The 25,845-nt window shown below is 36.6% G+C and overlaps 1 protein-coding gene across 1 annotated transcript in view; it reads left to right on the top strand.

Moving 5' to 3' along the window:
* The window catches only part of LOC122755173 (biogenesis of lysosome-related organelles complex 1 subunit 2-like), a 53,240-nt gene extending 27,395 nt beyond the window's left edge, over positions 1–25,845 (top strand). The window contains exon 3 of the mRNA XM_044003514.1: positions 25,452–25,845. Coding sequence (XP_043859449.1) covers positions 25,452–25,804 — 353 coding nt within the window. The 3' untranslated portion in view covers positions 25,805–25,845. The remainder of the gene's footprint in view (positions 1–25,451) is intronic.

The following is a 25,845-nucleotide window of genomic DNA, read 5'->3' on the forward strand; positions in this document are numbered from 1 at the left end:
GTAGAGTCAGCTTTTTACCTTTCTTTGGGTGGCTTTTCATCTTTCTTTGGGAGGTGAAGAGGAAGAGGAAGTGAATAAATAACAAATAATCTTGTGAAGATACATAAACTGATACAAAGTAGAAGAAGCAGAACCAGGAAAACAATATTACCACAATAATAAGTGGAAAGAACAATAACAGAAATAGAAAATGAAATTTGTGTAATTATAATGACCAAAGTCGGCCCTGAAGAGATGATATTAATTTCCTCGTTCTCTTCTTTTCAGAGGTGTCAGGTTAAGTATAGAATGCTACATATACTTTTAGACTTGGCTTAGTTCTGCTAAACCAGGATTTCTTAAACTTTTTCCACTTGGGACCCCTTTTCACATGAGAAATTTTTATGTGACCCCAGGTATATAAAATAGGCATACATAACCTTCTCCTTGTTGCCAAATATTCTGTGACCCCCACATTCCATTAAGTAACCCCATATAGGTTTGCAACCCACAGTTTAAGAAGCTAGGTGCTAGACTGCTTTTGTTTGTTTTTCTTTTTTATTCTTTGTTATAAGGGATGGTTCCCTAGGTGAAGGATGCTAAGAGGAATATCTTGAGAAATAAAGATGATATAAAAACAAAACACATCCATAAAAAAATTTTAAATGTCTTCATTTCTACTATGTAAATGAGTATAACTCATATGATCTGTTTTAGTAATGGTTAAGAACTGAAATAAGTGAACGTTTATCTTTTTATTTGTTTGCATGTACAATTCTGAAATTATGGAAATGGGCACTATCTCTAGCAACAATCTGATATACCTCAATGAACAGAAGGTTGTTTTTCCTCAAAAGACAAGAAACTTCTGGCTTTGGGGCACTTGCCAACACGCCTCCTTAGTAGCTGTTAATCTGGCAGCCATGCGATATGATGTCATAAATGTCCAAACCTATTGAGAAGAATGTGAAAATAATCAAATAGGACACAGTTCTAGGATTTGATAAACCCCTGGGAATATTTTAAAGCCCTCTCATTTCTCTCCCCTTAAAATTTAATCCGAGGACAAAAACAAAGAGGGAGGGAAATTTTCACTGAGAACCTCTAGTTAATATTTTAGTGGTGTTATTTTCAAGGACTCTTTACCCTTTGTAGTTTACAGCAGCCCAAACCAGATGCAGCCACTACTGAGCCTAATGCTTATTAACATGCCATGGAAAGTTTGTTTTTTAGTCTTTTCAATGATTTCAAAATTAAACCAAAATTAAAATTGTGTGAACCAGCCCTTCAGCTAAGACAAGGAAACTCATTTCTCGGGTTATCTCATTAATGAACTGGCCCCCAAATCTTAGGCACTGTAATGTCCAGAGGATTGTGAGTCAGGAGACCTTAGTTTTAGTTTAGGTTATGTTACTTATAGCCACTAAAACTAGCTTCATGACCATAGGCAAGTCACTTAATCTTTCAGAAACACAGTTTCCTTATCTAGGAAATGAAAGGCCTTTGGCTTGATTTCTTTTGCTTTTTTCTTTTTGTATTTTAGTATCTTATCCCACCCCCCAATTTCATGTAAAAGCAATTTTTCAAAATTCATTTAAAAAACTTTTTTGTTGTTATTTTTTTGGGGCAATGAGGGTTAAGTGACTTGCCCAGGGTCACACAGCTAGTAAGTGTCAAGTATCTGAGGTCGGATTTGAACTCAGGTCCTCCTGAATCCAGGGCCAGTGCTTTATCCACTGTGCCACCTAGCTGCCCCTCATTTTTAAAACTATTAAATCCAAATTCTCTTCCTTCCTCCTTTCCTACCCCTCCTCATTGAGAAGGCAAGCAGATCGATATAGGTTATGCATGTGTAGTCATGCAAAACATATTTCCATATTAATCATGTGGTGAAAGAAAACATAGACCAAAAAATGAAAAACAACCCAAGAAAAATAAAGTTAAAGAAGTATTCTTCAATTTCTATTCAGAAATCTTCAGTTCTTTTTCTGGGGATGGGTAGCGTTTTTCATCATAAATCCTTCAGAGTTGTCTTGAATCTTTGTATTGCTGAGAATATCTAAGTAATTCACGGCTGATCATCTGACATTATTGCTGTTACTTTGTACATAGTACATTTCACTTTTTATGCAAGTCTTTCCAGATTTTTCTGAGAGCATCCTGCTCATCATTTCTTATAGCACAATAGCATGCCAACATAATCACATACCACAATTTGTTCAGCCATTCCCCAGCTGATGGGCATCCCTTTGATTTCCAATTCTTAACTTTGGGTTGATTTCTAAGATTTCTCACAACTGTAAAATTCTATGATTCTGTTATTGGCCCAGAAGGACCTCAAGAAGGAGATGGAAATCTAAACAGTTAATCATCTTGGGACCCTCAAACTCAAATGAAGACAAATGTTCCAGAAAGTGAAAGGAACAAAATTGGAAGGTAAATTGGAGAAGGGGAACTTTCTCTTGAGACTTGAAGGATGTATAAATTGTAAATTCAAGATTTAGCTAAGAGAAAAGAAAGCAGAACTGACCTTAAAAGTAATTAGTATGGATGGGAAAATGTGTAACGACTAGCAATGGAAAAAAAAGGAATGCTTTTTTCCTCATGTAGAGGAAGAGAAATGTTGTCTAGGGCTTTTTCCTCCCCTTGGGGAAGAGGTTACTCTCTTATGTGAGAGAGGAAGACCTCTAATCCAGTTCCATCTGAAACAGTGAACTACCATTTATTTATAAGAAAATATGAAAGCGGAAAGCCACAAGAAAATCCATTCACCGACTGCTAAGAACATATACGAGTAGCTATTTGCATGTCCAATTTTGTGTGGAAAATGTCTCACATTGGAACTCAATAATGTTACTAGAACGAATAAGTGCATGGATTATACTTAGGTTAGTTAATAAATAGGCCAGATCTGGTTCACTTAGAACATAAACATCCAGAAAAGAGCTGATGTTTGCTGCTGTTTCCATGGAAATAAAATGCCAGTGGTTAATGTTATTGTGGGCAGAGGGTTCAGAAATATAGGAAGAGGAGGAAATTACTTAAAATAGCATTGCTCTCTAGCCTATTTGTCTCTCTTGCTCTCTTGAATGGAGAAGGAATTGAAGTGTGAAAAATTTCAAATCCTGACCACAGCAAAGGAGACAGAAAAGTTCAGCAGGGAGGCAAGCTTTGGGTATTTGTCCTAGAGAACATAGGTTAAATGTAAGAGAGCCACTTAATTTAAGAGAGCCAGTCAATCCTGACAAATCCCTTTTAGCAGCTCATTGGACAAATGAATTTTTTTTTCAGTAAAAGGCATTATATATATATATATATATATGTATGTGTATATATATATATATATCACCCTATGAGAGTTGAAATGGCAAATTTTATCTACCTTTCATTAACTGTTAGAGTGAATAAACACTTTTAGATTGTCAGCTCCTGTGTTCTAAAAGCTGATGGAATTCTCATTCCAAAGGGAAATTCTAAGCGATTGATTCCAGCCAATCAGTCAACAAGCATTTACTAAGTGCTTACTATATGCCAGGTACCATGCTAAATGCTTGGAATATAAATAAAAACAAAATTACTCTGCCTAAGGAGCTCATATTCTAATGGAGAATACAACATGCAAACAATTATGTACTTATGAGATATATCTAGTGTAAATGGGAGGTGATCTTGGGAACATCAAGAAAGGCCTCTTTAGAAGGTGGGGCTTAATATGAGTCCTGATAGAAGCCAGTGGAGCTGGATGGTTGAGGCAAAGAGGGAGAGCATTATAACAAGCATGGGTGAAGTTAATGAAAAGGCATAAATTCAGGAGATGGAATGTTATGTGAGAGAAACAGCAAGGACAGCAATGTCACTGGATTATAGACTACTGAAGGTACAAAAAATATATATACAAAACAAAAGATAGGGGAATACAAAAAAGTAGGAAAAAGCCAGATTGTGAAGGGTCTTAAAAGCTAGAGGATTTTTTATTTGGTGTAATAGGGAGTTGTGTAGGGGAAGTGACAGCACTTTAGGGAAAGCACTTTGGCAACTGGAGGATGAACTGGAAGGGGGAAACACTTGGAAATGGAGACCAACCAAAAAGCCATTTCAATTGTCTAGGCATACAGTGATAAGGGCACCATGGTAATAGTTATATGAGTGTAGAGAATGAGTACTCTACTGTGTAGGTAGAAATGGTAAGACTTGGCAATAGGTTCTATACATCATGTGAGTGCAAGTAAGAAATGGACAATGACCCCAAGATGGCAAGTGTGGGTGACTCAGAAGATGCTGGTGCCCTTCACAATAAAAGGTAAGTGGGGAAGGGGGAATTGGGCAAATAGGCTTGGGAGGAAAGGTTACGAGTTTTGTTTTAGTCATGTTAAGCTTGAGATGTCTATGGAACATCCAATTTGACATGTCTGATGGGTAGTTTTTGATGCAAGCCTGGAGTTTAGGAATAAGGTAAGGATTGGATATATCTGAAAATGATTTGCATAAAGATCATAACAATTCATGAGACTAGGACACCTCAGTTGGTACATTGCAGAAGAAAAACAAGTTTGAAGTGGTTACATGACTTGCCTGAGGTCATACAGCTAATTAGAGAAATGAAAAGTATCAGCCCAGTAGTCATTAAAATGTATGTTTAGGGCAGCTAGATGGCACAGTGGATAGAGCACCGGCCCTGGATTCAGGAGTACCTGAGTTCAAATCCGACCTCAGACACTTAACACTTACTAGCTGTGTGACCCTGGGCAAAGTCACTTAACCCCAATTGCCTCACCAAAAAAAAAAAAAGTAATAAAATGTATGTCTAGGTTCGCCACATATGGCATTCTCCTAGTACATGTTGTCTCTTTATTTCTCCTTGACTAAACATATAATGGTTCAGTTTAGCAATATTATAAAAAAAAAAGTGCCACAAGAAGTTTCTCTCATATTTTAATTTTTTTAATTACCTCTCTTGATCCTGAATTATGGCATTTAGCCAGGTTTGAATTTGACTCACTTTTCTATAAGAATTTCATTGAAAAGTTTAAATGATAAAAATAAAAAAGAACAAAATGTTAAATGGTTAAACTAAATGTATTAAGAATAGTTGCTGGTCACACTGTGGCATATTCTTAGCATCCTCCTTTCAAAGGAAGTCATTTTCACATGACTAAATAAAGTCCAAAAAAAGCAGTTTCCTTTTGAGTCCCAAAGATCAGCCAACTGATGATATAGGCATGGTATCTGAAGGCTATGGCAGTTTGGAAAAACTGTGGAGATCTGGAAGAGTATTTCCACTCAGGGATGCCAACCCATTTGGTAGTTCTCAGGTTAATATTGATTTTCTTGGGTCTTATATTTTAGCTTTAGCCCCATAATACATTAAATAGAGTATTTTCACCTCAAACCTTTTATCTCAATGACATGAAGGAACTTCCATTACTCGAAGATGAAACCTTATTACTTAGAGATAAATCCCATCTTATGTAGGACCAAAATAAATACGCTAATTGGCAAAAAAAACCAAAACCCCAAAACAAAACAAACAAAAAAAAAAACACTTCACCATAAAGAAGATACAAACAACACTTATTTTTTCTTGCTTCATTTTTTATCTTACACATGGGACTTTAATACACAGAGACTATAAATCAATCCCAGACTGACACATGAACTGAAGCTCCATCCATCTTCCTCCTTTCTGAAGTTTTCTCCCTTCAAGAAATCTCTATAAGCTTCGTGATATGAAGATACAAATCTATTCATCTACCTCCAAGCTTCCCAGTTCGTTTTTTAAAATTTCCTATTTAGGGGGCGGCTAGGTGGTGCAGTGGATAAAGCACCGACCCTGGATTCAGGAGTACCTGAGTTCAAATCCGGCCTCAGACACTTGACACTAGCTGTGTGACCCTGGGCAAGTCACTTAACCCCCATTGCCTTGCAAATATATATATATATATTCCTATTTATCCAGCCATCTGCACACCATACTGCCTATAGTCTGGCCAGCATCCTCATTAGTTTCAGTCCCACCACATTGATCTTGGATTCTGCCTTAGGGTCCCCTGGTTCTGGTAGTTGAGCTCTCATCTTATTTTGCTAGAAACCAGGCTTCTATATTTAATGCTATACCATGGCCCATTCTGCTTTACTCTGCCCCAACCCAATCCCCTACCCCCTTATAGCTCCTCTCTGTGTGCCATCTTCCACTTTTAGAATGTGAGCTCCTTGAGAGCAAGGACAGTCTTGCTTGCTTGTATTTGTATAGCCAGTCCTTAGCAGATACTGTGTAACTGGAAAGGTTCACTCTATATTATCATCTTATCTATCACATATCTATCATCTATCTGTCTATCATTTATCATGTATGTATCTATCATCTATTGCAGACCTATTATTTCAAAGGGTTATGTTAATTATACAAAATTGAGAAAGAAAGTGAGTCCTGTACTCTAGAAAGGGAGTTATCATTTGCATTTGTCAAATGGTGTCTCTCATATAGCAGAGAACAAGAAATAACACAACTGACTGATTACACTGAGGCTTCCAATACAAAAGGACAGTTATGAAGACAAAATGTGTCATTGCATCTATGAATTTGTAGAGGAAAAGAAAGAAAATAAACAAGTGTTATAAACCTGAGGAAGAGCACACGTTGGAATTAATCCTTTGGCTTTATTGACTTGTATACCACATCCTTAAAATGGTTTTCATTGTCCAATTTTTCTACCAAAAGAAATTCAGGTTGAGGTATGCACATGTCACTGCATCTAAATTAGTACTTGTTTTACAAGCCTGCTCTTTGCATTGAAACAGTTTAAATGCTGATCAATACAGAACTGCCTGATAGTTTCTTTTTTAAAAGAGAAGTTTTATTGATGTGTTTTGTTTTTACATCACAAATATTTATAGATTACTCCCACTCTGTGAGAGGTCACTTATAACAAAGTAAAACAGTTAAGTAAAACTAATAAAAGAGTGACCCAAGGGTGCTGTGAGGCTCAAATAGTGACCTTAATAAGATTGAGTCCCTCGTTTAATTTCTCTTTGAAGACACCATGATGTGAAGGGCTATAAAAATCTATAACTGCATACTCTTGAGTGACTCATCTCAAAATGCATACAACATTTCACATTTGTAGTACTCCCCTCTCTATTTAAAAAAATTAACAAATATATTTTCTCTTTCCCTCCTACCTTCTACCCACTGAAAAATACAGGAAAGAAAAACATTTTCTGTAAAAAAAAATATACATAGTCAAAATAAATTCTCTCAATAGCTACACATAAACACACAAACACAAATGTATACATACACACTGTATATATAAATACATATACACAGAGTACACCTATATCTATATGTATATATACATACATGCATGTTTATGTTTCATTCTATACCCTAAATCCATCATCTCTCTATAACAGATAGCATGTTTCATCATTGATGTGCTGGAAATATAAAAGGCCATTGTATTGGTCAGACAACATTCAAAGTTGTTTGTTTTTTACAATGTTGTTACTGTAAAAATCCCTCTGGTCTTTGTCAGTTTATAAAAGTCCTTAAAATATACTAGTATAAATTGTCCTTCTGGCTCAGCTCACTTGCCTCTACATCAAAACATAAAAGTCTTTCCATGTGTTTTCAAAATTATTGTTCACAGTTCCATAACAATCCATCACAATTTCTAGATCAGCTTCAGGCTGCCTTGAGTTCACTGGCTCTTAAAGGACAAAGCTGAAAATGTCAATGTGGGGATGCCTAGGACTGAGAAAGTAGGTTATGGCAAGTATCAAACTGAACAAGGGAAACCCTTATCTATTGTATAGGCTTCCATTTTAGTACTTAGGATAGTATTTTAGTAGCAGAGCAGAGGAGTGAGGAAGGGCATGCTGACAAACAGGGACCCAGAAAGACTTTCCAAACTGAATGTGAAAACATGGGAAGGGGGAGAGGAGTGCTGAGAGAACATCTAGAGCTTGGTAACTGTCATATAGCAGCATGATCCATTGCTAGAGTACAAGTTCAAGGTAGCATTGGAAATGCCCAAGACCTAAGAAGATATTCAGAACATAAGAGGGGGAATGTGTGGACAGGGTGAGGGTGGGGGGATGCTATTTAGAGAATTTGCATGTGATAACACAAGCTAGTCCCTTCCCCCCTCTTTTTAAAAAATCTGTTTCTGGCATTGCCTTTGGGAAGGAATTCTAGCCTATGATACCTCCCATTCCACCTCTGGGACTGCCACTTAAGAATTTTTCGTTGCTTGTGACTGGATACAGAGAAAATTCAGAAAGATTAGGAGACCCAGGAGAGCCCAGAACAGATGTTGCAACTCATCCCTTGTGTGCTCTCTCTGCAGTCCAAATAAGATGAAGCAAAGAGATATCTGGGACAATTGCTAAAGAATGATGGTGGCAATAGCTATGATCCAGAGGTGGGCACATAGAGAAGCAATAGCATCTGCTGGACAAGAATAGGCAGAACAGAAGCATGATTGAATCAGGGAAGACTGATGGAAGTGGCCACTGCCATGAAATTGTTCGGCTATGGTGAAACCACAGGAAGGTGTTTCCCCCCAATTTTAACCTAGTGTTGGCTGACTTGATGAGTTTTTAACATACAATCCCTTATACTTTTCCCTATGCCATGGAACATAAGGGTGAATAGAAAAAAAATACTGTCTTGTTAACAGTTACTTTTTTGTTGCTGTTATTTCATGGAATCACAGTCATTAAAAAGTCAATTGCCTAAACCTAGCAACTGAGTCATTTGGTTGTAGTATATTTCCCTAAAACAGAGTGGGAATGCAGAGTAGAAATTAGACATTTTTCTACTTCGAAAGTTTGCTTTTAGCATATTCCAAGTCACACCTCTGGATCTTCATAAAACCTAGGGCTAGTACTGTCACTCACAAATAATCATTATGAAATCATGTGTATGTTAACTGAATATTATCTGTTATAGCCAACAGGCTGGTGGCCCAAAGGTTGTACCATCTGGTGGCCAAAATATATTCTACTTACCCTAGCTGGTTTATCTAATTACGTTATAACCAGGTTCAATATAGGTTGAAGAAAGCAGTAATAAGTCAGATGGAGATGGTTATAGTATTTGTAGCCTTACATTTATACTTAATATTAATATCACTTGTCTAACACAAATTATTTGGAGTTAGCAGAAACTTCTGCAATGATCTCATTCAACCATATCATTTTATATCTAAAGGAAACTGAGACCTATAATAGTGAAGTGTCTTCATCTAAGCTCATACATATGGCAAATGACATAAGGATTCAAACCTAAATATTCTGCTCCAATTCCAGTAGTCCTTCCACTATATCACACTTTCTCCTAGTATTTGTGATAGCTGTGGCCTTAGTATCACAATTAGCATTATGGTATCTGGACCATAAGTTCATTTTCCTTTATCAACTATGCTCTCCTCCTAGAAGTCTCTATAAACTCCATGGTCCAAAGGTAAAATCTGCTCATCTAGCTTTAAGCTTTCAAAATTGGCTTTTAAACTCTTGTATTTGTGAGTTACCATAGTAATCTAATTCTTTGATAAACACAAAGATCTCAGCTTTGGGGGTAAGAATTGATTGTTTGATAAAAATTTCTGGGAAAACTGAAAATAAGTTTGGACGAAACTAGGTATAGACCAACATCTCACACTATATCCCAAAATGAAGTAAAAATGGATAAATAATTTAGGTATAAAGGGTGACAAAATAGAAGAGCATGGAAAAGTGTATCTGTCAGATCTATAGATAAAAGAATTTATAATCAAACAAAAAAGATAAGACCATGGGAAGTAAAGTGGATAATTTCGTTCTCATGAAATTAAAAAGCTTTTGTACACAAAAAAGCAATGCAGCCAAAATTACAAGAAAAACAGGACACTGGGGAAAATTATAGCAAGTTTCTCTGATAAAGGATTTCTCAGATATATAGGGTGTTAAGCCAAATTTATATAAAAAAATATATAGCTATTCTGCAGTTGATAAATTGTCAAAGCATTTGAACAGGCAGTTTTTGGAAAAAGAAATCAAAGCTATCAATTATAATATAACAATGCTCTAAATCACTGATGATTAGAAAAATGGAGATTAAAACAACTCTGCAATACCACCTCATACCAATCAGATTGGCTAACATGATAGAAAAGGAAAATGACTAATACTGGAAAGGAATATGGAAAAATTAGGCACTAATGCACTGTTGGTGGAGTTATGAACCATTCCAACCATTCTGGAGAACAATTTGGAATTATGTCCAAAAGGCCATTGAACTTTGTATATCCTTTAACCCAGCAATAACACTACTAGGTCTGTAACTAAAGAGATCAAAGAAAAGAGAAAAGGACCTATTAATACAAACATACTTTTAGCAGCTCTTTTGTGGTGGCAAAATATTGGAAATTGAGAGGATGCTCATCGAGGCATGGCTGAACAAGTTGTAGTATATGATTGTGATGGAATACTGTTGTGCTATACAAAATGATAAGCAGAACAGTTTCAGAAAAACTTATATGAACTGATGCAAAGTGAAGTGAACAGAACCAGGAGAAATTGTACATAGCAGCAACAATATTGTAAGAATGATCAACTGCAAAAGACTTAAATGCTCTGATCAAGCCAATAATCCAAGACAAAGCCAAAGGACTAATGATAAAAAAAATGCTATCCTCTAGAGAGAGAACTTATAAACTATGAATGCAGATTGGAGCATACTTTTAAAGTTTATTTTACTTGGGGCTTTTATCTGTTTTCTTTTGCAACTTAGCTAATAGGAAAATATGTTTTGCATTACTTCATAAATATAGGAGTATATTTTTTAAAAATCTTATATTCACCCCCTACAGTATTCCTTTAATAGGTCATATTAAGAAAACAGAATCTATATATGAAAGAAGCTTACACTTACCAGTTCTCTAAAATGTAACAATATCTGTGTGCCTTACTTTTGAATTCCCTTATTCATCTTATCTCTTTCAGATATCAATGAGATACCTGTTTTCAACCCCAAAGTTAAAGTCCTTGATTGTCATTATTCATATTAAGCTTTCTCCCTTCTTCTCCTGATACCCAAGAGAACACACTATTTATGGGCTAAAGTGAAGTCCATGAAATCTTAAGCCTTAAACTATCAATTAAAGAAGCATCTACATAGCATGTCAAGGCCTTACTGAAAATGAAGGAAAGGAGGAGGAAAGAAGCATTTATTAAGAGCCTGCCATGGGCCAGGGACTTTGCTAATTGCTTTACAAATGTCATCTTATTTGATCCTCATAATAGCCCTAGGAAGTAGGTGCTATCCTTCACATTTTATAGTTGAAGAAACAGATGTTAAATGACTTGCCCAGAGTTCCATAAATTAGTAAGTGTCTGAGGCTGGAATTGAACTCAAGTCTTCCTGACTCCAGACACACTGCTCTATCCACTGTGCTACCTAGCTGCGCTCAGATAAACCAACCAATTGAACATACAGTGAGTAAAACTTAATAACTATTTTAATAATGACAGTAGTAAATGAGTCAAGTGGAAAGACATGATGGCTCAGATAAAAACTGATTTAGAATATAAACTTGTTTGTAAAATTTTTTTAGAAAAAGATGCTGGAAAATTATGAGCACTGTCATCTTGTAAACTGATGAGGAGCAACAGGAAGAAAAACAGTTTAAAACAAACTAGTCACATATGGATAGAGAGTTGATGGAATCAGTACAGATTGAAGCAGATTGTCTTCTCTTTCTTTTTTCTTCTTTGGAAGAGTGGGAGAATGGCTAACACAGGAATTTGTTTTGAATTACTATACATCATTGTAATAGATTTGTTTATCTTCTCAATGGGTGGGGAAGGGGGAAGGAAGAGAATTTAGAACTGAAAAGAAAACAAATTTGATTTAAAGGAAAAGCAAGAATATTTAGTGGTAGCACAGTAATCCTAAAGGTTTCTAAGGATGAAACTTGAAGAACAGTAAAGAGCTAATAGTTTGAAAATATCTATAAAGATTTAAAACAAAGGACATCAAGGACAGTGAAGCTATCTCATTTAGCTGTTTGAACATCACAGACACAGAAGTGCTTTTAAACTAAAAATCCTATGAAAACAAATGTTGAAACTATCCTTACATGTAACTGGAAAATAATAAAATACTTTTATGAAAAAAGAAGTGCTTTTAAAGGAAGAAATGCCATTAAAGATAATAAAAACTAGCCCAATTATACACATAAGAGAATCAGGCTTGAATCAACACAATTTTGAGGACATTGAGGGATTTATTCTCAAGGTGTGTGAAATATTAAAAACTTTCACCTCAATTTTCCTTCTGTGAATATATATACATATACATACACACACACTCACACACATACACACACACACATATATATATATATATATAAACAGGGAGAGTCTATTTTTCCACAGGGACTGCATTATATGATGATTGATTGGGCCAATAATTCTCTATAAGTTTGATCACTGATGGGGCTGATGAAATAAAATGATAAGAGTCAAGCTTGAATCAACCCAATTTTGAAGGCATTGATGGATTTTTTCCAAAGGTGTGTGAAGTACACTTCATATACCAATGGATGCTGGGTCTCATGCTTAGTAACTTACTGACTGTCTCAGTCCTAGGTTTATACTATGTTGACATTTTCAACTTTGTCGTTTAAGAGCCAGTGAACTCAAGGCTTCCTAGAGCTGATCTAGACAATGTGATGGATTGTTTCTGTGGTGTAAGAAATGAGGGAAAAGATGATTTTGACAAAACATGAAAAGACTTAGGTGAACTGATTCAGAGTAAAGTGTGCAGCATCAATGTTAAAAGTATACTTCATATAACTTGACATGAAAGGAAGTTGCCAAAGGCAAGGGGAAAATCTCAGATCTTATAAATACAGAAAAAGGGAGACGAACAGAAAAACAACTTTTGACTTGTCCTATATCTCTCCCCCTGTTTTCTGCTAAACTCCTTGAGAAAACCTTCTATACTCTGGGTTCCTACTTCCTCTCATTCTCTTACAAACTCTTGGCAATATGGCTGCTGATCTCATAATTCAACTGAAGCTGTTCTCTCCAAAATTATATATGATCTCTTGAGACAAATCAGATGTCTTTTTCTAAATCATCTTCCTTCTTTACCTATCTGTAGCATTCAGAACTGTTGATCACCTGACCTCCCACATAGTCTCTCATTTCTGGGTTTTCATGATATTTCTCTCTCCGTTCTATCTGCGTGTTCTTCTATCTGTTCTCTCTCAATCTCCTTTACTCATTCCTCCATGCCTCTCCCACTAAGCATTGGTGTCCTTGAAGACTCTTGGTCCTTGGACTTCTTCTCCTTTTGCTGTGTACTATATCACTTAGTTATCTCATCAGCCCATAGGTTCAATTACCATCTCTATACATATTATTCTTATAGCTATATACCTATGTCTCTCCTGAGTAACAGTACCATGTTACCTACTGTCTTTTGAACATCTCAAACTGAATACCTTGTAAGCTTCCCAAACTCAACATATCTAGAACAAAACTCAGGATCTTCCCTCCAAAACCTTCCCTTCTTACAAGCTTCCCTAATTCAATCAAGGGCACCATCATCCTTTCAGTCATGCAGACTCCTGACCTTGTTGTCATCCTCAACTCTTTACATGTATTTACCCCATTGCCAAATTTTACTATTTCTACCCCCCCCCCCCCATCATTCATATATTTCCCCTTTTCTCTATTCACACAGTTATCAACTTAATTCAGGCCTTCATCACCCCATGCCTAGACTATTATAATAGCCTTCTGGATAGTTTCTAGTGCAAGGCTCTCTCTACTCCTATCCATCTTCAACCAGCTTTTACCATATTTCCCCCTCTCCTCAAACTCAAGTGGCTCCCTATTACCTTTAGGAACAAATAGTTACTCTGTATGGCTCTTTATGACATAGCTCCTTCCTCCCCTCTTTGAACTCCATCATTCAGCTACATCTGCAGTTCCTTGCAAATGACGTTTGAGCTACTAACTTTATGTCTTTACACTAATGACCTCCCATATCTGAAATGCTTCTCTTCCTTACCTCTCCCTCTTAATTTTTTTGGCTTTCTTCAAATCTCAGCTCAAATGCCTTTTTCTTCAGAAAGCCTTGCCCAGGGAACATAGCTGCTAATTTCTTCCCCTGTGAAGTTACCTTCCATCTACCCTGCATGTATCTTGTATTCACCTAGCTATTTACATGTTACATCTCTCGTTTGAATAATAGCTCAGTAAGGCAAGGACTATTTTTTACGTTCTTTATATCCCTAATACTTAGCATAATGTCTAACATACAGTAAAAACTTAAGAAATGATCGTTGGTTGGCTGCCTTACCTGATAGGACTACTGTTCCAAATACAAATCTTCTTCCAACAAACTGTATCCCCAAAGACGCAAGTGACATATGTCTAAAGGGAGAAGAGACAAATGGCAAATTTATGTCTGCACTAATTATAATCTATCCTTAAGGACTGAAATCTGAAAAAAGGCAGAGTTTGATGATTTAAAATTTTGATGAGCATGTCTAAATTATGCCAAAGCTGATTCTGCCATTTGATTACTAGCATGTTAATTTATCCTAAAATTTTGTTTCAGCTTTCGGCTCCTACAGTTCTAGAGACAATGCAAATCTTTGCGCATGGAATCATTTGGACATAAAGAAAAGTGTGCTGAATTTAGGAATTACTCACAAATTTCACCCTAATTTTCCTTCTGTTAAATATATATTCAACAGGGAGTCAATTTTTTTTGTAGGGACTGTATTACATGATGATTGATGGGGCCAATCATTCTCTATAGGCTTGATTACTGATAGGGCTGATGAAATACAATGATTGAAATGAGAAAATCCCAATAGCAAATGATAGAAATGAAAGTGCTTCTTGCCAGAATAATTTTACAAGATTATGAAAAACTGTTCTCAGAAACTGGTGGTGGCTCCGTTTCCTTGATGCTCATGGTAACCTCATCTCTCTCTCATATAATATTCTATCTAAGGGAACAAAATCAAGGGCAGTCTCTGGATAATGTTTGTGAGGAATTGTGGTGGTAACCACTTAGTGGTGGTCCGATGGGCTCTTGCCATCAGATCTGAATATAAACCCAATAGAATTTAAAACTTTCTTGACCTTGAAAAAGAAGGGAGTTGAGATAAGTTAAGTGGGGCTTAAGGTTATTAGTCACAGAATTTGGAAAGGGATTCTGAGGTGAAAGGGTAATCCGTTTAGAACTGTAAGAATTCTCAAAGGTCACCTTTTATGAAAACCTAGAAAAATTAAATCACTGGTCCAAGGTTAATATTAGCAGCATTTGAACTCAGGTACTCTTATGCTAAGTTCAACACACTTTCCACCTTCCTTCTCCTTATAGATGTCTCATTAACTACCTTTCTAAAGAATTATTTGGAACTTTTTTTCAACCAGGAATGAACATTTTCCTTTTTATATCTTCAGAAATAAGATTCAAGTAAATCAAAGACATCATGTAAAAACAACATATTCAAGTCTCAGGTGTTCAGAAGAGTTAGTATGATATAGTAAAGAAAAGGCTGAACTTGGAGTCAATTATCTTGTGTTCAAATCCACCTCAGATACTTATTACATGTGTAGCCAAGTCACTTCAGTTTTGCAAGTCTTAATTTCCTCATGTACAAAGTTCCCACTTCCTTGAGCTGTTATGAGAATCAAGCAGAATAAATCTAAATATCAACTATTTATTCAGATTCTCTCCAGAGGGAGTGGGAGATGGAGCAGCACTCTTAGGAATGAAGGGGAAGATGAAGGTAATTAGTCTGATCTCTGAGAGGGTCAGGTTTAACTTGAAGCAAACCCACCTCATCCTGTACACCTAAGCACTGCCTCTTCTTCATCCCCATCTCCAGTCTTAGACTCCCTGGTGATGGAAGAGAGGGACAAAGGAGGAATTCAGCAGGCTAAACTTGGAGTCAGAAGATCTGAATTGAAATCCTTTCTCTGTTGATCTTGGAACAGTCATGTAACTTCTCTAGACCTCAATCTGTAAAATAATAAGTTTGACTAGATGAACTTAAAGGATTCTTCTTCTTCTTCTTCTCCTTCTTTTTTCATTTTTTGGTGAGGCAATTGGGGTTAAGTGACTTGCCCAGGGTCACACAGCTAGTAAGTGTTAAGTGTATGAGGCTGGATTTGAACTCAGGTCCTCCTGACTCCAGGGCTGGTGCTCTATCCACTGCACCACCTAGATGCCCCACTTCAAGGATTCTTATGACTAAATTTATGATACTGTCACCTCAAAGTTTTCTTCTGGGTCTAGATATTATAACTTAACAATTATACCTTAAGTGTTATTTTATCTCTAAGGTTTTCCCTCTTTTTAAATATAGAAGGCATTGTGGTTTGCAAATGCTCTCCCTTAAAATGAAAAAAAAATCCCTAGCAATATTATGACATATATTTATTTAAACAAGCTAATCAATATTAACTTAAAAATACATTTTAATGAGCTAATAAATATTAATGTACAAGATGGGGGATAGGATTAAGAGAGAACTTGTTGATGAACATGGCAAGAGGAGCCAAACGACCACTTTCAGAATTTTGTCTTGGTGTCTAGAAGGCACACAAAAAAAATATGACTCTGGGGGCAGCTAGGTGGCACAGTGGATAAAACATTGGCTCTAGATTCAGGAGGACCTGAGTTCAAATCCAGCCTCAGACACTTGACACTTATTAGCTGTGTGGCCCTGGGAAAGTCACTTAACCCTCATTGCCCCACCCAAAGGAGAAAAGAAAAGAGAAAAGAAAGGAAAAGAAAAGAAAAGAAAAAGAAAAGAAAAAAGATTACTCAGGCTGAAAATTACTTATATGGCCAGGTATAGATGAGCTTTCTGGACCAGCTGCTTCATAAAATGAAGCATTCATTCAAGAAAGGAAATAAGGTGGAGCTAATGTGAGTTCATTGCCTTCTTTGCTAAGAGTTTCTGTGTTGTTGCTATGGCATCTGCTAGTAACCTGTTGCTATTACATATAATATAGTATAACGTCATCATCATCATTGTTATTAGCATCATTTAGCAGTAAGCCTTCCACCTAAAATCAACCTCATGCTTATCACATTCTTGTAGAATAGGTATCTTCTGAAAGAACTAGCTACTCTGTTTCTTCAAGTTTGCTGTAACAAAAATGTTCCACCTTAATTTCCTTTGTATATATTGGCTTCATGGTTACTAGTAGGATTCAGAAAAGGGAGAAAATGAGTAAAAGTCTCATTTTATTCCTGAAACAACTGTGGGCCATGTAAATTACCTTCCCACATAAGTAGGAGTTACCACTTTTTCATAGGATATAATGGAAATGATAATGGAATATTTCCTCTCATACAATATAAGTTCCTAATGATGAGAAGTGAGCAGAACCAGGAGAACATTATACACAGTAACTGCAATATTATGTTGTATTATTTAAATTGTTGTGGGGGGGCAGGGTTTGTTTCCAACTAAATCATTGGGGGCCAGAATGGTTTTTTTAAATATTGCTACTTATAAATTAATGACTATTGCCCCCATTTAGGCAGTAAATATTTATTATTAAAGTATATTAAATATTAGTAAAGAATATTTACTGCATGGCACTTGATACAAGCTGACAAAACCCCAGCAACATATTGTCTCATCAATCTATTTATTCAATCTACATGTATCATTTAGTTGTTTTTTGTTTTGTTTTGTTTTTGTTTTTTGCAGGGCAATTAGGGTTAAGTGATTTGCCCAGCATCACACAGTTAGTAAGTGTCAAGTGTCTGAGGTCAGATTTGAACTCAGGTCCTCCTGAATCCAAGGCTGGTACTTTATCCAATGCACCATCTAGCTGCTCCTCATATTGTCTTCTAAAATAGCACATGGCCCCAAGCAGAGTTCAGAAGCCCTACATTACCTACTCTGGCCTAAGAGGAGAGAGTTCACCAACTGGGCAACCTAGAGTACCCACCAAGAATGGCTAATGTGGAAATATGTTTAACATGATTGTTCTGTATAACCTAAAAAAAAATTAAGTTTTCTGAAGGCAGGGACTATTTCATTTTTTGTCTGCATCGTAAGCACCTGATTCTTCTTTCACAGCATGACTAATATAGAAATATGTTTAATGCAATGGTGCATATATAACCTATATCAGATTGCTTGCTTTCTCGGGGAGGGGGGAGGAAGGGAAGAAAAGGAGAAAATTTTGAAACTAGAAATCTTATAAAAACAAAGGTTGAAAACTATCTCTACATATTATTGGAAAATAATAAAATACTTTTATGAAAAAAATGCTTATTAAATGATTGCTGAAACTATGTTCAAGTCCCTGTTCAGTCATTTATTGCCTGTGTGACCTCTGAAAAGTCACTTTATTTTTCTCATCCTTGGCTTCCTTCTCTTTAAAATGAGAACTGAGTTATCACCCTCTAAATAGAGAACTGATAACTCAGAGTGCAGATTGAAAAATATTTTCCCTTTATTTTTCTTGCTCCCCCCCCCACAATAACATGGCAAATGTGGAAATACATTTTGCATGACTTCACATGCATAATGGGCATCATATTTCTTGTCTTTTCAATGGGTAGGAGGTGGGGTGGAGGGAGGGAAATAATTTGGAATTAAAAATAAAATTTTTTAAATTACATTGAGGGAATCAGACTAGATAAGCTCTAAAGCCTCTTTCAGTTCTAAATCTATAATCCTGTGAATTATCAGCATAGACATATAAAGGGAACAGTTATGAAAACAGTCATAAAACATATCTTTATAGCTAGGTGTGTTAAAAATCAGGTTGAAACAGGTAACTGCAGGAAGAAAAATGTGTATAGGGTGAAACTCAGACTCCTGTGCCTCAAGCAGAGACATCTTCAAAAAAGACTGGCTAAGCTTTTAATATAGCAAGAAGTTAAAATTGTTCTGGTGATGTTATATGCATGCAAATCATGTTATCCACAGTCTCTTAAGAAGTAAAGTTGCTGGTAGTAAAAATATTATTTACCCATGTTTGCTCATGAAGTCAAGTTCAGCTGAGTAGAAAGCGTTGGCCTTTTCCATTAGCTGCCTCTCCGTGTCCCTCTCACTGCGACTGCCTGATGCTTGAATGAGGAAGGGTCTTGTCAAGCCTGGGAAGTCATTGGGGATTTCCTAAAGGGTATGTGTTTTTTTTCAAATTAGTTGAGATTACTTGCCCCAAAGTCAAGTTTGACCACCCAGTTACAGCTATAATGATCAGTTCTGGCTACATAGTTTGTTCCTGTAGTGCGGAATTAGAACAAATTCAATGCCAAGAAGAGAAGGTTATCAATCAAATATCACCCAGTGTCCCTTTCCCCTACTCTATCCATGCATTCATTTGACACTATTAATCATCGAGGTTTCCAAGTTTTGCATAGAACCCTGAAATTTGCATAAAATTTGCATCCACTTTCCTTTCTTCTTGAAACTATCTTGTGGCTTGATTTCTGAGATGGCTGTAGTTTTAGGGAGGTTCCCTTGTACTTGCTGTTTCTCCTATTTGATTTAAATTCTTCCACAGACCCCTTAACTATAGAAACCCCCCTAGATTTCTATACAAGAGATACAGCAAGTACTTAATAAATATGTGCTGATTAGCTAAAACTGTGGTCACAAGTACATTTCCATAAATCCTCTGGAATCACCAACAGAAGAAATCAATACTAACAAGTTACATTTGAAGCTTTGCAAATAATTTCTCAGAACTCTATGAAATAAAGCATTTTGATTCCCATTTTACAGAAGAGGAATCCAAGGCTCAAAAAATCAAGTGACGTTCTTGGGGCCAGCTCAGTACGATTCAAGCACAAGTGTTTCCTGGCCTCAGATCAAGCAGTTTTTTCCATTACCCCATCCTGTGTTTCTTCAGGGACGTTTCCCAGTCTTCATTTATTGCATTAGATTTTTCTTAGTAGAGCCAGAAAAGTTTGTTCAGACTTTAAGCCTTGTCTGCATATTCATGAAGATTTTCTAATAGGCTCATCCCATTGTATGCTACTGCTAATGAAAACCCTGTAGCATTTCATCACAAGGGTATTTATTCCCTGCCCACAAATCTTCAGCAAATTTAAAATACTCCCAGAGACTTAGATGGTGATTAAAGCTTCTAATCTTTCCTGAGGCCAAACCATCTGGGTCCTTTCTCTCCTTAGGATTTTTTGGTTCGGGACTTCACAGCATGAGTTTTCTTCTTGATTAGAGCCATGGGCTTCCTAAATTTGAACTATCCATCCTGGCTTATACAAGCCTCCTGTTTACTTTGTGTAAACAGCTATAATGGACAAAAAAAGCAAGCTAACTGGTGAACCAGACCAATGATTCCCAACACTGCATCAGGATTTAGAGTTGGAATGCACCTTAGAGGTGACCTTAGAGAAGGTGACCTTAGAGGTCATCCAGTTCAATTTCCTCCTTTTGCAAAGGAGGAAAATGAATCCTAGAGACTTTGGTGACTCCTGACATTTTATAGGTACTAAATGCAAGATTTAAGATGTCATGACATATCTTTTGGCTCCAAATTTATTTTCCAGTTATTTGAAAGGGATATCAGGGAATTAAATTCCACATTTAGCAATTGCCTGCCCTGTTAAAATTGTTCTGGTAGGGGGCAGCTAGGTGGCACAGTGGATAAAGCACTGACCCCGGATTCAGGAGGACCTGACTTCAAATCTGGCCTCAGATACTTGACACTTACTAGCTGTGTGACCCTGGGCAAGTCACTTAACCTTCATTGCCCCACCAAAAAAAATAAATAAATAAAGTTCCGGTAATGTTATATTGTTGTTAGTTACGTCATCCACTGTCTCTTAAAGAATTAAAACTGCAAGTAGTAAAAATATCACTTACTTATATTTTATAGCAAGGTTAAGTAACTTTCTCAGTGTCTATAATTAAGTGACTTGGTACACATTAGGTGGGCAGTGAGGTGGCACGGTGGATAGAGTACCAGGTCTGGAGTCAAGAAAACTCATCTTCCTGAGTTCAAATCTGGCCTCAGACACTTACTAGCTGTGTGACCCTGGGAAAGTCTCTTAAGTCTGTTTGCCTCAGTTTCCTTATCTGTCAAATGAGCTGAAGAAGGAAATGGTAAACCACTCTCCTATCTTTGCCAAGAAAACCCCCAAAGGGGTCATGAAGAGTCAGACATAACCAAAAAATTACTGAACCACCCTAGGGGTTTAATAAAGTTTCTTGAATAAACAAATGTTGAACCAATGATTTATTATACACAATATTGCATATCATTACAACTAATGAAACTTCTTTTAATTAATTATCCCATTATTTCAACATTGGATTAGTTAGATACAAAGCAATCAGCTATATTACTAATGTTCAGTATTAAGTGTAACTCAAGTATTTACTTTTAATTAACTTCACTACATGAAGTATCATAACTTTTCAGGCTTTCCTTCTAAGTCTCCATCAAAATTCTTTGTCAATTCATTATTCACTTTTCCTCTTATGTGGCCATAGTTCTTGTGACATTTAAAAAAACAACAACTTGAGGCAGCTAGGTGGCCCAGTGGATAGAGCACCGGCCCTGGAGTCAGGAGTACCTGAGTTCAAATCTGGCCTCAGACACTTAATACTTACTAGCTGTGTGACCCTGGGCAAGTCACTTAACCCCAATTGCCTCACTTAAAAACAACAACAACAACAAAAAAAAACAAAACCCAACTTTGCATTATTTCATTAAGGTCTTTACAGATTTATATACTCCTGTTTGTCGATGTTAATTATATATGTGCCCTATTAATAAACCCCAATTTATTTAATAGTTTCCTTATTATTATACATCTAGGTTATACCCATATGCTTGTCATTGTAATGTTGCTATGACAATCTATGAAAAATAGGTTTTGTTATATTTTTAATAATGCTTTTAAGGAATATACCTAACAATAGACCTGTTGATTTAAAAAAGGTATGGCTATTTTTCAGAGTCATATTGCTTTACAAAGTATTCCATAACTTCTCAAATTCACCAGCATTTAATGAGTCTGTTTCTCTATTGTGTAATTTCAGATTTTGTTACAGCTAGACTCTTCATACTTCTGGAGATGTCTGGACTGAGTTTGTTTCCTCTAAGGTCCTGTTATGACTGAGGGTAACTAAGTGTCACAGTGGATAAAGTGCCAACCCTTCTAGAGTCAGGAAGGCAAGTTCAAATCTGGCCTCAGAAACTTAGTAGCTGTGTGACCCTGGGCAAGTCACTTAACCCTGTTTGACTCAGCTTCCTTGTCTGTAAAATGAACTGGAGAAGGAAATGGTAAACCACTCCAGTATCTTTGCCAAGAAAACTCCAAATGGAGCCATGAAGAGTCAGACACCACTGAACAAGAACATGTAATGAGCACACTTTCCCCTCCAAAGAGCTGAATTTTAAATATTTACTAGCATAACTCTACTTGTGCATAGCCTTTCCCTATGCTACAATGCTCCACAGAGCAATTCCTAGTTAGATCCCATTTTCAATGTCCTCAATCTTTATCTAATTCCCTTTGTAGGCCTGGGTTGGGTGGAAATGATTTTCTTCTCTTTTATAACAGTGCTAGACTGTCTCCTAAATTCTTGCATTTTAAAAAATGTCTTTGCTATACCAGCTTTCAAACTATATCATAAAGAGGTAATTATCAAAACAGTCTGGTACTGGCTAAAAAACAGAGTGGTGGATCAGGTACACAATACATTGCAGTAAATGACCATAGTAATCTAGTGTTTGATAAACCCTGAAATCCAAACTTTTGGAACAAAAACTCAACATTTGAAATGAATTTCTGGAAAAACTAGAAAAAAAAGTATGGAAGAAACTAGCTATAGATCAACATCTCACACTGTATACCAAGATAAGGTCAAAATGGGTACATAATTTACAGATAAAAGGTAATATAAGCAAATTAGGAGAGCATGGAATAGTTTACCTGTCAAGTCTATGGATAAGGGAAGAAAATATTGAGAGCATTGCAGGATAAAAAATGGATAATTTCAATTATATAAAATTAAAATGTTTTTGTACAAACAAAACCAATCCAACCAAACTTAGAAGAAAAGCAAAAAACTTGGAAATGTTTTTTTCAGTATCTCTCATAAAGACCTAATTTCTCAAATATGTAAATAACTGAGTCAAATTTATAAGAATACAAATTACTCCCCAAATGATAAATGGTCAAAGGATGTGAACAGGCAGTTTCCACACAAAGAAATCAAAGCTATGTATAGTTACATGGAAAAATGTATTAAATCTCTATTGATTAAAGAAAAGCAAATTAAAACAACTTCGAGGTACCACCTCACACCTTTCAGATTGGCAAATCAGACAAAAAAGAAAAATGATAAATGTTGGAGGGGATTTGGGAAAACTGAGACACTAATGCACTGTTGGTAGAGTTGCAAACTGATCAAACCATTCTGGAGAGCAATTTAAAGCTACAACCAAAGGGCCATAAAATTGTGTGTACTCTTTTGATCCAGCAATACCACTGCTAGGTCTGTATGTCAAAGGCATTTTAAAAAAAAGGAAAAGGACCTACTTGTACAAAAATATTTTTAGCAGCTTTTTTGGTGGTGGCTCAAATTGGAAATTGAATGGATTCCTATCAATTGGGGAATGGCTAAATAAATTGTGGTATATGATTTTAATGGAATATTATTGTGCCATAAGACAATTCTCCAGAGAGAGAACTTATGAACTCTGAGTGCAAATTGAAATATAATTTTCTCACTTTCTTTTTCCTGCTTTTTTGGAAATATGGCTAATATGAAAAATGTTTTGCATTATTTCACATGTATAATTGATGTCCTATCACTTGCCTTCTCAGTCGGGGGAGGGAGTGGGGAGGAGGGAGAGAATTTGGAACTCAAAAGTTGAAAAGAAAAGGTTAAAAATAAATAATAAATTTTGAAAAAAAATAAGCCTGGTGAGTTTTCTAGATTTATGTAGAGGAATTTTGAAAACTCAAAGTAAAACTCAAATGTACTTTTGCCTACTACTCTGCTATCTTGGTTCCACCTCTCTATTACTAGTGCTCATTAAAGTCTTTGGGCATTAAGCATTTATTAAAGCATACCAGGTAAAAAGGCTCAAAGTCTTTTCTATGATTGAGCATATAATCAGTAGCTTCTTGTCTGTGTTTGAGATGGTTTCTAGAGTGACCTAACTGATCTCCCAGGGCCCTAAAGAGGCAATGTGTTAGTCACACCTGGAGCTATCCAGGTCCTGTTAATTGAGTCCACAATGCCTTTATACTATGATGTCTGCTTGGGATCAACCAATAAATACATTAGTTGTGTACTGACTATGTGGAAAGGACCTTTATATAGCTCTCTCTTTTTTACTCTTTCTTTGATGGATTTCAAAAATAGCTGGCTATGCTCTATTTCCTCTTCTTTAACTTCCCAACTGAAGGTGCTGTCTCCAAAATTACTAAAGATATCTTAATTGATAACTCTTATGCTCTCATCCTTCTTGACCTCTCTGAAGCCTTTTTGACACTATCAACAGCTCTCTCCTTCTGGATTCTCTCTCCTCCCTGGATTGTTAATGATGCTATGACCACTCCTCAATCTGCTTTCCAGGCTTGTGATCCATATTATATTTCCTAATTCTGTGTGTTCCCCAAGGGGCCATGCTGAACCCTTTACTCTTGCATCTCTATACTGTCTCACTTGTTGATCTCATTGGCTTCTCATGGGTTTAATTATCCCCTCTATGCAGATGACTCCCTGACCTATATATCCAGTCCAAATCTCTCTCTTTAATTCTAGTCCTACATTTCCAACTACCCACCAGACATCACAAAATGGATGTGCCATAGATATCTTAAACTCGACATGGCCAAAACAAAACTCACTATAATTTTCTTCCAATCCTCCCCCCCTTCCTGAAAGTCCCTCTTTCTATCAAAGACACTACCCTCCTTTTGGCTTCTAGATTCTATTTGTCATCATTATCTTCAAGGGGAAGATGATAAGTTTGGTTTTAAAATTTGAGTTAATGGCATACTATTCAAATTGACATTTAGAGATGTGAGACTGAAGCAAAGGAAGGAGGTCAGGGCTGGAGACTAAGAGTTGGAAATTATCTGTGTAAAAGTGATCACTGAAAGCATGAGGGACTAAGTTGGTGAAAGTGTTCAGAAAGGAGACAAGAAAAGTAAGTCCTGAATCTCCAGGAATTAAGGAGGAAGAGGAACCAGCAAATATATAAAGAAAAACAAAGGGAGATTCAATGGCATTGGCCCTAAATAATAACTGGACATTGATTAGTGCTGACCAAAGGATTAAAGGCATTTTCAAGCACATGTGTTATACCTAAACATTTATATCAAGAAAGGTTCTCCCCTTTTCCTCCTCTCCTTTCCCCCTTCTCTCTCCCCCTCCCCTCTCTGTCCCCTTCCCTCCCGTATTCTCATCCCCATCCCTCCCTTCCCGGCCTAGACGATGCAGTGGTGGAGACTGCCGAGGCGGACATCACGGAGCTGTGCCAGGACACGTTCTCCAAAATGGCCACGTCCCTGACAGGCGAGCTGCCGGCTTCCAGTGAAGACTATAAACTTCTGGAAAATATGAACAAACTGACTAGCTTGAAGTACCTAGAAATGAAAGATATTGCAGTAAACATAAGTAGAAACCTAAAGGACTCAAACCAGAAATATGCAGCACTTCAGCCTTATCTGGATCAGATCACTTTAATTGAGGAGCAAGTAGCAGCTCTTGAGCAGGCAGCCTACAAGTTGGATGCATGTTCAAAGAAACTAGAAGCAAAGTACAAGAAGTTAGAGAGGCGATGAACGCTTCTCCAGCACAAAGACGGACTCCAGGAATGACTGTG

This window comes from Dromiciops gliroides, chromosome 4 (genome assembly GCF_019393635.1).
Source record: "Dromiciops gliroides isolate mDroGli1 chromosome 4, mDroGli1.pri, whole genome shotgun sequence".
Classification (NCBI taxonomy): Eukaryota; Metazoa; Chordata; class Mammalia; order Microbiotheria; family Microbiotheriidae; genus Dromiciops; species Dromiciops gliroides.